The sequence below is a fragment of the Megalopta genalis genome, chromosome 5 (assembly GCF_051020955.1).
Source record: "Megalopta genalis isolate 19385.01 chromosome 5, iyMegGena1_principal, whole genome shotgun sequence".
In the NCBI taxonomy this organism is placed as follows: Eukaryota; Metazoa; Arthropoda; class Insecta; order Hymenoptera; family Halictidae; genus Megalopta; species Megalopta genalis.
This window is the reverse complement of record NC_135017.1, coordinates 14742486-14755547: the sequence shown is the minus strand read 5'-3', so window position 1 is coordinate 14755547 and position 13062 is coordinate 14742486. Positions and strand designations below refer to the sequence as shown.

Below are 13062 nucleotides of genomic sequence, written 5' to 3'. Positions count from 1 at the left end.
CGTACAAAATAATCGAGCAAAGTTCAAAGCGATTCGAACGCGAAGAAAATTGGTACAGTGTTATTTCAAAATGGACTAAAGCGATCAATCGAATACAATCGAAAAGTGGACGATCATAGCGATCGAAGGGAAGAAGTGTCTTTAAATGAACGGAAACTAGTCGGAAGAATTCGTTGACGCGAAATTTGGAAAATCGCGCGAGACGAACGTGAACAATGAACGACAATGAACGAGTGCGCGAAGCGTTTAGGCTATTTGTCCCCCGAGGTAACTAACTGCGCGCCCGGAATCGCCGATGCGAAGCGACAGGAATTGCTTCCGGGCTTAATGGAGATTTTCTGTAAATTATGCGACATTTTTGTCACAACAAGTCCCGGAGATGCTATCACGTTGTCCCTTCTCTGCCAGTACTTGATGGCGGAGACATTATCGACCTTGCAGACGCATAATGAGCTACTCTCCACCTCGAGCATGAATACGAGCTGGTTAACAGGTTTGCGTGTACACCTTGTTACCATTGTGCCGCGACGTTCAATGCGAAATTTCGACGTTTGATACCATCGAAATTACATTTACATCAAATTAAAAGGGGCTGCTTCGATTGCGGCGCGAATCCGCGCGGCCGAATGTTTTATTCAAATAGGTATTGATAACCGAGTTTTATCGCGTTTAGTCGCGCGCGCGTTTAATCGTGCACGATCGTGTTCAATCGTGTTTGATGCATTTAGTCATGTTTTATCGCGCTTCAATTACGTTTCGCTCTATCGAAACGTGTTCTCGAATCGTGTTTATTCTCATCGATCGTTTCAGAAGAGAGAACCGTTTTCTAATTGGAAAGAGTAATCTCGCGAAAGACCAGTAGAAATCGAGAGGAAAACGGCGACGGAAGCGTAAAAGACATTACATACAGAGAAATTATGGCAAAACGGCGGCCGTTTAACCCTTCAACCTTGAAGATGGCAAATTTCGAGCCGTGAGAATGGGCGAAAGTTTCGTTTCCCGTTTCTGTACACTCTGTATAGCATGATTGATGCGACTTTTATACGTCGATAGTTAATTAAAGTAATGATACATTCTTTTATCTTTCTTTCGGTAAAATTTAAATGATCGAATCAAGACTTCGTCCGAAGTCTTTAACCGAAGCTTCGATAATTGAAACATTAACGTTCGAAAGAAAAGCTTCGGCGTGCCTTATATATACGAAAATCGCTATACTATTTCGAGATAGTAATAGCAATTATTGTACTCGAGTTCGTCACTTTTGGCTGGTTAAAAATTACGCATCCACTGTGGGTAAATGGCAATTTATCGGTGGACCGTGGATTTTACAAATTTGTAATACAGATCCGAAGATTAAATGTGAATTAACGGCAAACTTCTAATAATTTCAATAAGCACAGCATTTAAGCTTATCGAAATCATTGTTGGTAGATGAAACGAATCGCGATGTGGCTGTTATTCGTCGCAATTAGTGCAGGAAAAGCCTTTGTTGCGCGCAGAGATCCGCGGTCTTCTTTGAAAGTGTTACCGAACGATGAGAAAATCAATATTTCATGCGACGCACGAAATTGAGCAGCATAAAGAAACGATTTACGAAGTGCTTTTTATACAATGCAGGAGCACATTCTTGAATAAAGCATACGCTCCAGAAAAAAAAACGCTCTGGAGCACCTGTCCCAAGAGGCAAACGATGTTTCTAACATGATGCCCTAACGTTTTTTACGCGGTATCGCGCACCAAAGTGTCCCGATAAAAAAGGAAATTTCATCGAATTTTCGAAACGAATACACGATTTTACTAAAAATCTTACTTAATAATTATGGCCGCGATAATTCGACACAGAGAAATCTCACGAAACAATAATTTCAATGATAATATAATATAATATAATATAATATAATATAATATAATATAATATAATATAATATAATATAATATAATATAATATACAAAATATCATATAATGAAAAAATGTTACTAAATAATCGCTGCAACGGCGATTCGACGAAAATCGTTGCTTAAAAATTACACCGACGAATAATTCAACGACGAGACTTCGTTCAATACAAAATTTGCCGACAAAAATTCGTTATCCATTAAAAATTAATTGCTCGTAAGGGTCAATCGATTGGAACAGAATCTTTCTATCGCCGCTAATTAATCTGCACATGCATATGCAAAATTGTAGGAGACCCTCGATGCAACAGGCACGAAAGTTTCCTTGTTAGATCCACCCTATACCAGGTTCCGTCCAGCGTAGTACGTGTTCATTAGAATTTCAGGGCCGCTTAACCCGATGAAATAAAATCACTCGGACCAGCTCGAATCGAACAATCCGTGTTATCCCGTATAATTCGACGGCTAACGTAGCCGTGCGAAGCCGTCCTCCGTCTACGCCGGTGTATTCTTGCGGATAAGGGACGCTATATTGATCGAATTTGCCGAATTAATTATTTCAATCCACCTGCACCCTCCTTTCGGTGCTGCGGATTCATGTGTCCTCATCAATTTTCGATGGGGTTTTGCGTCAGCCGGCGGTGCTTTGGGTCAGCACAATGCTGCGAGGTTTTCACTGTTACGCGATTATGCTCGCGACACGACCCCTCGTGTCGTTACAATTGTAACATTGCAATCGTTACGTCGTCTCGGTTCATTTACCTTCTGTTCCGTACGATTAGAATCGATTTCTAATACAATTTCATATTTTTAAGAAGAGAAACAATTTAACCTGGCCAAACGAAAGAAACGAATTTTTTAAAAACGATTCAACGATGTTCGACAAAGTGGAACAATTGTTCGCTGCAAATTTTACCACGGAAACGGCTAGGTATAATTATAAACTATGGCAAGTCAGAAATGATTGAAACAAGAACGAATTTTTAACCGGCTGTGATTATTGTAATTAATAATTTATCCAGTAATAATGCAGTTTTATCTAGAATTGCAACATCTGCATCCTTCAGACCTAATTACATTTATCCACTCTAATTTCTCCGGTATCAATAATTTCTTACGAAATCCCCCAATTAGATGAAACAGCCCGTTTCTCCGAGTACACTGCCTTCGTCCCTGTTCACTCGTTTCTTCGTTCCTTTGTTCTTTATCACCTGCGACCACCTAAAACCATCCTTTTCACCCGTCATTAGCTCGTTTCGTTTTCCCCCGGTTTCTTTGATCTCCTAACAGGCTTCCTTAAAAAGTTGCAATGTTTCTCTCTCTCTCTCTCTCTCTCTCCATCCGGTATATATCCTGCAAAGTTTCTTCTCCTCTTCCCGATATCGATTTGCTTCTCCATTCATCGCAGTTTCTTCCCTTTGTCATTTTGCTCCGGTTGCTTTGGTTTACCCTTCTCCCCGAACTGCAGCAGTTCTTATGCTCTATCGCTGACCTCGATGCCAGCCACCATCCTCTTTCATCCATCTTCTTTTTCCTCCTGATCCTCTGCCTGATCATTCATTGATAGTCTCCGAACCCAGATTGCCTCCCTCATGCTCTATTTATTGGTTTCTCCTCCCTCGTGAAAGCTGGACATTGTGTCCTTTTTTTTCTTTACCCTTTCCACTCTCTTTCTTCCCGAAGGGTTTTTGTATTTTGCACAAGTCTACTTTCCTTTTCATCTTCTCCTGGAATTTTGCTACTTTCATCTCTGCCACTATGTTGCAGCTTTGTTTACCTCCGCTTCTTCTTTTACCATAGATGTCGCCGTTAGGTATTTTTCATCTCTAGACGTACTTCGTTATGTTGTTTCTACTTTGTTCATTTTAATGGTATCGAATTCCAAGATTCCATAAATGACTCGTTTGTACTAATCATAGTTACAGCTTCCCGCGTGCTGTGTCCGCAAACAATTTTTTCGACGAAAATAAATTATACACGGAGAAAGTAGAGCTTTCAGGCTTTAAAATGAGCTTAGTTTCGTTGTCCTACGATTTTTATTCACGAAGTTACAGTACTTTGAATATCGTCGATGTTTCGGGGGTTGAAAATTTCGCGATCGAGGTTTTTCATCCACCGTGTCGCGAATAAATTTTTTTCAAGAAATCGATGAACGGTCTCCGAAAGTAAACACTTTGGGCTTTAAAATAAGCCTAGTTTCATCGTTGTATGATTTTTTTTCACGAAATTACAGTATTTTGAATATCGTCGATATTTCGAAGCTTAGAAATTTCGCGTAAAGTCTGCAACGAGATTTCTCATCCACCGTGTCGCGAATAAATTTTTTTCAAGAAATCGACGAACGATCTCCGAAAGTAGACACTTCGGGCTTTAAAATGAGCCTAGTTCCATTGCTATACGATTTTTTTGCACAGAATTATAGCTGTTCGAATATCAACGATTTTTTCGAAAATTTGAAACTTCGACAAAAGTAGTAGACGGCTTTATTTAAACGTTCGCAATAAATGCGTGTGTATACGAACGTCGAAAGAAGTAAAAGCGGAGTAAATTAGATCCAAATCGATGTTGCGAAAGTTAGCCGAAAGCACTCGTTTACACCAGCTAAGTTGCCTGACTTCGAGTAATTGGAAACTACTTTATCGTCGCGAACCTGTTATTCACTTCGCTCGGAGCGAGCCCCGAAGTTTCTTTCGACTTCAAAGTGGAACGAATAACAGATCCATATCGGCGGAGCTGTTTCGAGTTACACTCGGATTCGGTTGATTCGACTTCGAGCCAGTCTTATCTTCGGTGCTACGGTGTAGCACCGAGTAAGATGCGCCGAGTCGATTGCAGCGATCTGTTAATTAAAAACAGTTGCGAAAGCCTACCCGAATTACTTCCGCAACTAAATCTGCCGCAGACTCGTAGATCGAAGCTTCTGCAAACCCGAAAACTCGATGTACGATTTTTTCCGGCTGTTTTTGAAACGTTACACCGCGGGAGGATGATCATAACAGTCGCACGTTTCATTCGGAGCACTATTAAATCACCAACAAAAAATCGCACATCAATATTTTCGGACTCGTTGCGAAGGGGAAGCTTCGATCTTCGCGCTCGCGGCGAATTCAATCACGAAACAATTTTTTTGCAGTTTTTACGGACGTTTCGATTTGTCGTACTTGACAGACAGAATGTGTTCACGTTGCAGACAGATCGTGCGTTCATTCTTCCACGCGCTACATCGTGGATAATCACGCCGGAAGAAAACAAGATACGGAGCTCGAAAGTAGAAGCTACGAGCTTCAAAATGAGTCCAGATACATTTCGCTACGATTTTTTATCGCGAAGTTATAGTTCCCTGAATATCGAGATATTCGTGCCCTAGCTGCACAAGCCTCGCGTTTCGCTTTTATAGTTGCCGATTGTTAACAACTATATAAAAGCGAGGCGCCAAGCTCTAATAATCGCGTCTCCTCTTTCAAAATTGTCCATTTTTCTTTACAAGCTCAGAAACGATTGGGGAGAATTTACTGAGTTGCTACCTTAACCAGCCAGATCGCCTGAACTCGAGTAGTACAGTGCCCCTTCGGCAACATTATACAACAAACACTGAGGCGATTTGAAGTAACTTTTTCCTTATCGAAAATTCAATCCGCGGCTTCGTTTACGAGTTATTAACGAAAAACCCGGACCAATCGGAGAGCGAGTGTGGCCAGCGCTCCGCCCTCGCGACCACCGCCGCTGCGTCATACGCGGGATTGGCCGCAAGGGCGGAGCGTCAGCCGCACTTGCTCTCCGATTGGTCCAGGTTTTTCGTTAATAACTCGTAAACGAAGCGGCGGATTGAATTTTCGCTAAGGAAAAAGTTGCTTCAAATCACCTAAGGAATCCCTCATTTCCGGATTGCGAGACATTTTTGGGACGCCTTGTATACAGAGTGTCCCAAGTAATCAACAACATTCTCGCCTCGCGGAGCGATCGTTTAATCGAAGTATGCCGAGAGTGATCGAATCACGATTGCCGCGGGTAAATCGAAGGTTGAAGGGTCAAGCCGCCCGTTCCCGGCAAGCGACTCCAGCGAGTAGAAAAGCGAAGAAACATTAGGAAAACAATTCGAATGACCCGTGGCCTCCTCCTACCTCGATACGGCGACATGCCATAGGAGCGAGATCATGTACCTTTCTCTCCTCTCTCTCTCTCTCATTTGCTCTCACTCTTCCTCTCCCTCTCTCACGCTCATTCGCACCCTCTCCTCCCTCTTTCTCTCCGTTTCGGTCACACATACGTTACCTTCAGGCCTCAAGAAATCATAAAAGCAGATGTACCCGGTCTGCGCTCGTACGAGTTCGGCATCGAACGTTCGCAAACGCTGCCGCAAGCGCTATAGTAATCGTCTATAACGATACCGACTCGCCAAGAAAATTCGTTCCACTCCGGTGATTATTGTTCTCGCGGCTGTGCAGTCCGATCGAGCTTAGTTTGCAACAGTCGTTTCGGGATTCGCGCGGTTTCCTCGTTAATTAAGACAATTAAACGCGTCTAAGCGTCGATTATGTCACTCGTCCGTTAGATCAGGTCGGGCTAATTCGTGATTAGCCGTAGACGTTGATTTCAAGTGCGATTGGCGAAAACTGCGGCGTTAATTGGGGTCGATCGAGATTCGCGATTTTTAGAGCGAGTTGAAATGCTTTCTGCGAATTCTTTGTTTCTGCAATTTTCGGCTTCGTTAATTCGATCACGCGATTTAATTTTGCGGCGATTTTCTGGCTACTGTTTTTCTCTGCGTCGATTGAGACACAGAATGAATTTTTTAAGCTGGTCGACACTGGAACTAATGCATACTATTTTATAACAACGATAAGACTGTTATTAAGAATCCTAGATTTTCTAAGACTCGTTCGAAATCGTACAATTTCGATTATACTGTACCAAGGAAGAAAAATTTGTTTATCAACCGGCATCATTTTACATAAATTTCTACGACATCCGGAATTCTAAATGAAATAAATCAGAAGGCATTTCGGTGGCAGTTCCAGTGTCTCTCGCGGATTTTCTGGCGTGTGCGAACGTTCGAATAACGCAAATATATGTATATATATACGAATTATATATATATTGACATATATGTGTATATATATAAATATATATAACATAGACTATGATAACAGGAGAATAAAGAAAGGCCTCGATAGAGAGACACGTGAAAAAAAAAGGTATATCTGTGTTTATCGTTTTCTGTTCTTATCGTTTTGTTTCTGCGTTTATCATTTGTTCGGTTCATATTTTCTCGGAGATTTGTTCGATCTGTTTATTCTTTTCTTTCTCTTTTTTTGTCTTTTCGTTTTAGATATGTTTCGATTTCTCATTTTTTTTTTCTTTTGTTAGGTACCTGAAACACCGTCACAATAGCCCAGAGTAACGAGTCAAAGTTTTTTCTATCACACTCGACGTCAGAGCTGCCTTTCATCGTTTCACAGAATTTGCAACCAAACAGGTTCATCCCGAGAATACTACAACACAACGAAACGTGCAATGTACTTCCTTATCCGTAAATATATAGAGACAGATAGAGAATAGAGTTTGTTAGGTATGTATGTATGTGTGTGTGTGTACGTGTGTGTGTTCGTGTGTGTCGCTGCGTGTATACGTGTGGAGAGAGAAGAATTTCAGAACGAGGATGGCGGAGATAGAGACAGACATAGAGCAACAGACACAGATTTTTTCGGACAGGACGTTTCGATGGAATCGAATTTTGGAAATATTTGTGGAATCGTTTCTCGAGTTTTTCCAATCGATTCTGCAATCTCTCGCCGACTTTCTTCAATTTTTTAAATCGTTTGGCACAAGCTTTTTTTAAGGAAAATATCTTCGGTCGTATTCGCTTGTACAATCGATCGAAAAGGCGCAAGTCTGTAAATTTGGTTAAAATTGACAATAAAATTGACAATAAAATTGTACGAGAAATTTTGTACGGTAATTGGAGGAAAAAAGCATCGACAGTTGCACCAGAGGTTACATGGAGCCGCGACGATTTTCTAAAACTACGTCTGCGAAAGCAAGTTTTGTACTTCGTTTGCGAATAAACAATTTTCTACATTAATTTCTCTGATCAGATTTCACGATTTAGAAAACAATTGTCTCTTTATCACGCGAGCAGAAATCGAGCATCTATAATATTCTTAAAAAGTTGTTTCGTTAATTATTCAACAGCAGCAATGATTATTTAAATGACCGAAAATGTCGCTAACAGTTCGTTAACAAAATATGACACTCCTCGCGAAAAGAAATGTTCAACATAATTGATTCTATTCTTATTTTTGTCACGATCGGCTTCATGTAACCCCAGTTCGCCGCTCGATTTGTTAACCAAAACGATTCCACAATAACAAACAAATCGAGGAGAGAGTTTCTTTAACGGTAATTATATAATTAACACGTGGATATTATCGAATAGATTAAATTACGACTCGAAGATCTCGTTTACGGAATATAACAAAAAAATAGTTCCGCGCGGCCGGAGTTGTAAATCGTTTGAACGTAGATTTAGCTCTTCGGTTAGGGACGTGTCGGGATTATTTTTATCAATGTTGCAACAATGTTTTCACGATATTGGGAAAACGTTTTACCCCGATCGGCGGAGTTAAATCGACGGCGCACACTTCCGCTTCCCGCGATTGTTTCGAACAAAACGGTTCCGCGGATCGGGCTCGCGCCATCGAATAACAATCGGTCGTAAAAAGCATCGCCCGACTTCCTGAGAGATCGAATTCAAAAAACGCCGGAAAATTATCGACGAAAGCCGAGCGAAAATTCTGCGAAATTGATATTCGCTGGAACGCGACGCGACGAAGATCGCGGATCCTTCTCGGACCGACCCGGCGGCGACTGTCCCCATCGAGGAAACAACGTTGAACTTTGCCCCGGAAAATAAACCGCTTCGAAAATATCATTCGGAGAGTTAAAAAAACCTCGTTAGAACGAGTTACCGCACGAACCTGGTCGTCTCCGGCCGAAAATTAGAACCGCGTAAACTGAATTTTTTTTCCCGCGCTAATTATACAGAGGATAGTTTTTTTTTCTTTTTTCCAGCTCCGCGAGTCTGCTGGTAATTTATCGCGTTCGACGTCGGCACGGCGCGGAACTTCGAAATTGTTTAAAAAAACCGACGGTTCGCGGAGATCCGCGCGGTATGGCGGCTCGTTCCGGACAAAATGGCGCCGCGTTTTGAATAAAACGGTTATCGATTCCGTCCGGAACGAACGGCCCCCGCGTAATCGAGTTCCGTTTCAAAGTCAATACGACTTTGTTACACGTACGAATGGCTAACTTCCGTCGAAAACAAAAATCTGCTGTTGATTTTTACACTGGCTGCTCAGCGAGTCGCGCCGCCATATTGCGAGCCGACGTTTTCCTCCGTTTCCGAACGATTTTTCTTCTTTCGTCGCTCGTTCGTTCCAGAAAATACGTTTATTACTTTAAATAGGTACTTGCTAGGTTTATAAATTAATTTCTCCGATTTTTTTTCTAGCTAAAATATGTGTATAGGAAGCAGAAAATATATTTACATATTTTATTTGTGTATCCATTGATACGCCGCGACCATCTTATTCGTTTATGCATATTTATTTTTCCTTGGAATTTTCTCTTGCGTCTATAATAGCTGCGGATGCGAAATGCGATCGGAAAAGTGTTCGAATTATTTGTTTAACAATTTCACGATTCGTCCAAGAAGGGGTTGAAATGGCGGCGCGACTCGTGGCCCAGATTTTGTGGTAGAATTATTTGTAGTTGTTTTGAGAAACAGGAAGCAGAGTGGTTGGAAACATGAAAATTAATTGATTTGCGGAGCCTAAACGTTAGTACCTGTTTCATTCGTCCGGATTCGGACGTCTTGGGAACATTTATTATATAGATTTGTAAGAGAAGAAAAATCAGGAGACAGATCGGAAGAAGAGAGTTTTGTAAATAAAGCGAGATATTCGTAGAACAGAAATCTATGGAAAGCCGCAGTTAGATCCCCTATTTAGGCATCGATCAGTATAGCTATTGAAACTCGACTATTGCGAATATCGGGTTGTCCTACAAGTAATGTCGTTTCGCCATAATAATTCTGCAAAGTGCTGGCGCTATAATTATAATAATCGTGCGAAGGTTGGTGACAATTGTATGCGATAATTTTGGTAATAGCTTGTTAATGTTTCTCCAGCTATATTGTTTATTTAGCAATACTACCTAGTCAACAGTATTCGAGTTAAAACGTAAAGGATATTGCGAATATCGCATATTTGGAGTATAAAGCAGTTTAAATATTAAATACAGTATATATTGAATATAATAATAATATATTCTCTAATTATATAATACAGTATATTATTAAATAAATACAGCATGTATTGTCGAATAAAATGCTTGCTCAATAAAATATACAGTATTATATTGAATATAATATAGTATATTCTCTGATAATATAATAATAATATATTCTCTAATAATATAATACAGTATATTGTTAAATAAATACAGCATATATTGTCGAATAAAATGCTTGCTCAATAAAATATACAGTATTATATTGAATATAATATAGTATATTCTCTGATAATATAATAATAATATACTCTCTAACAATATAATACAGTATATTGTTAAACAAATACAGCATATATTGGCGAATAAAATATCGAAAGTATGAAATGCTTGCCCAATAAAATATATGCGTCGACCTCGCGATCCTTTGAAATTCTCTGGCATGGTTTAGAAAAGCCGAGTTTCGTTTAACAAAAAATAAAGAGATACGCGCCGCAAATATCCCGTCTCAATAATGATAAGAAGAACAATTAGAAATTCACGATATTCGATCCGGAAACCTATTTCCCCGAACCGCTTGAATATTTCAAAAACGGGAGGAATGCATTTTTCAAGAGGAAGTTGAACCTTCGCCGACCACCGCGGCGCAAGTACAAAGTCGAATTAGTTTAATGATTTCGTTAGTTCCGAACGCGTAACGAAGTTACGAAACGCTCCAAACGGGATTCTAACCGGTCGGGTTCCCAACTGCGCGAAGTTCTATTTCGTTGCAACCGATGTATTATTCCGGCATCCTAAATAGTCGAGCGGGCTGGCCAAAGGACCGCTCGCTAATTAATCAGAGCGTGGTCCCGAATTGTTCACCGTTCTACCGGTGATTTCATTTCGTGGGTTATTTTTTCAATCGAACAACCGTCCAACAAATTGCTGAACCATTTGGATACTGCTCGAAGGAATGTTCTAGGATATTAAAATAATTCTAGATGTTCGATCGCTAAAATTCTATGCTAGATTAATTAATTGTCATTGACCGTGGAATTATATTACTAAATATTCGATCGCTAAAATTCTATGCTAGATTAATTAATTGTCATTTACCGGAATTATATTACTACATATTCGATCGCTAAAATTCTATGCTAGATTAATTAATTGTTATTGACCGTGGAATTATATTACTAAATATTCGATCGCTAAAATTCTATGCTAGACGAATTGTCGCAGACCGCGGAATTATATTGCTAAATATTCGATCTCTAAAATTCTATACTAGACAAGGGCGCTAGATTAATTGCTCCGGAATATCAAATATTGATATTCGATCTACGTTATATGCATAATTCTATACCAGAGGAAAGGAATTACACACTGGATTAACTGTTCCGGAATATTAAATTGTGTTACTAGATATCAAATCTCTAAAATTCTATACTAGCTAGAGGACTTCGGTGCTGCTAATTAATTATGCTAAAATGCTACAAATAAATATTGAAATCATAGAACCGAAAGAAACGCTAGAACCTTATTGGCCAATGGTGTCGCGTTCGTTTCGAATAATTGATTATAAAAAAAAAGATGATTCGATTTATACGATAACAATTGGAATCGTTAACGCAAGAAATCAAATTCTATTTTAACAACTTGATCGCGCAGAATCGTAACATGCGTGGGCTCCTGAAAATCTCCCTGGTATAATAATCAAAATTCGCACGGTAATCCCGTTTCTATTACAGACAGATCCGCGTCAGTATGTTCGGTTTCTGTCGTTATTAGTTCACGATTTTAACGGAGCCGGGTGAAGCCCGGCTCGTGTTAAATCTAGGCAATTAGTTCCGAAAACCGCAACAGATTCTGCATCAGCAGCTTGTTTCACACCCTTCCCCAATTAGATCGGGACCCAAGTATCGGGTCGGTGCATGCGAAGCTGCCAAATGCGAGTAACAGTTTAATCGACAGTTTCTCAATTTGTAGACTGTGCTGCTGGTCTACGAGCTAAATGGACATTTTCTGCATCGACTGCGAGAGACCGATCCAATTACTTCTTCGACTTTCGTTCGGGGATCGATTTGTTTAGACAATCGCGAACGTGTTTTCTCGCGCGACATAATAGTGTAACGTATATCATTTACCATTTTCGCTGAACATTTCGGCTGAAATTGTTTCAGTATCAAATTGTTTCCGCGGAACGTTATTTTCGGAATGCTACTACCGCGACCAGACGCTATTTTTGAAACGCTATGTTTCAGGCACTATTTTGCCGATGCTATTGTTTAGACACCATTCTTAGAATACTATACTTCGGACACTATTTTTATAGCGTTACATTTCGTATGCTATTCTTCGGACACTGCTATTTAAGGTACTGTATTTCGGATGCTGTATTTAAAATACTATTTTTCTGAGACTAACATTTGAAATACTATATTTCAGACGCTATAATTGAAGTACTATATTTCAGACGTTATATTTGAAATGCTATATTTCAGAAGCTATATTTAAAATGCTATATTTCAGACGTTATATTTGAAATACTATATTTCAGAAGCTATATTTAAAATACTATTTTTCAGAGACTACTATTTAAGATACTATATTTCAGACGTTATATTTAAAATAGTATATTTCAGACGCTATTATTGAAGTACTATATTTCAGACCTAATATTTAAAATACTATATTTCAAACACTAGATTCGCGATACTATTTCTGAAAACTATTTCCGAACCACAATCGTTGAAACACAATTCTGAAAAATCTCTATTCCCACGAACGACCACGTACGATTTAAACTACGACGGATCGTCCGCAATTTAAGATGCATTAGCCCCGACAGAAATTGCATTTTAATTGAAATTCCCGGGCGCGAATGGCATTTCC

The 13062-nt window shown here is 39.7% G+C and overlaps 1 protein-coding gene across 4 annotated transcripts in view; it reads right to left on the bottom strand.

The window, feature by feature from the left end:
- Positions 1-13062, bottom strand: part of Ca-alpha1T (Ca[2+]-channel protein alpha[[1]] subunit T) — a 132002-nt gene that overhangs the window by 29633 nt on the left and 89307 nt on the right. Inside the window, exon 18 of one of the 4 annotated variants that reach the window (XM_076521407.1) lies at positions 7268-7388. The exons of the other annotated variants lie outside the window; for them this stretch is intronic. Coding sequence (XP_076377522.1) covers positions 7268-7388 — 121 coding nt within the window. The remainder of the gene's footprint in view (positions 1-7267; positions 7389-13062) is intronic. 4 annotated transcript variants of the gene reach the window in all.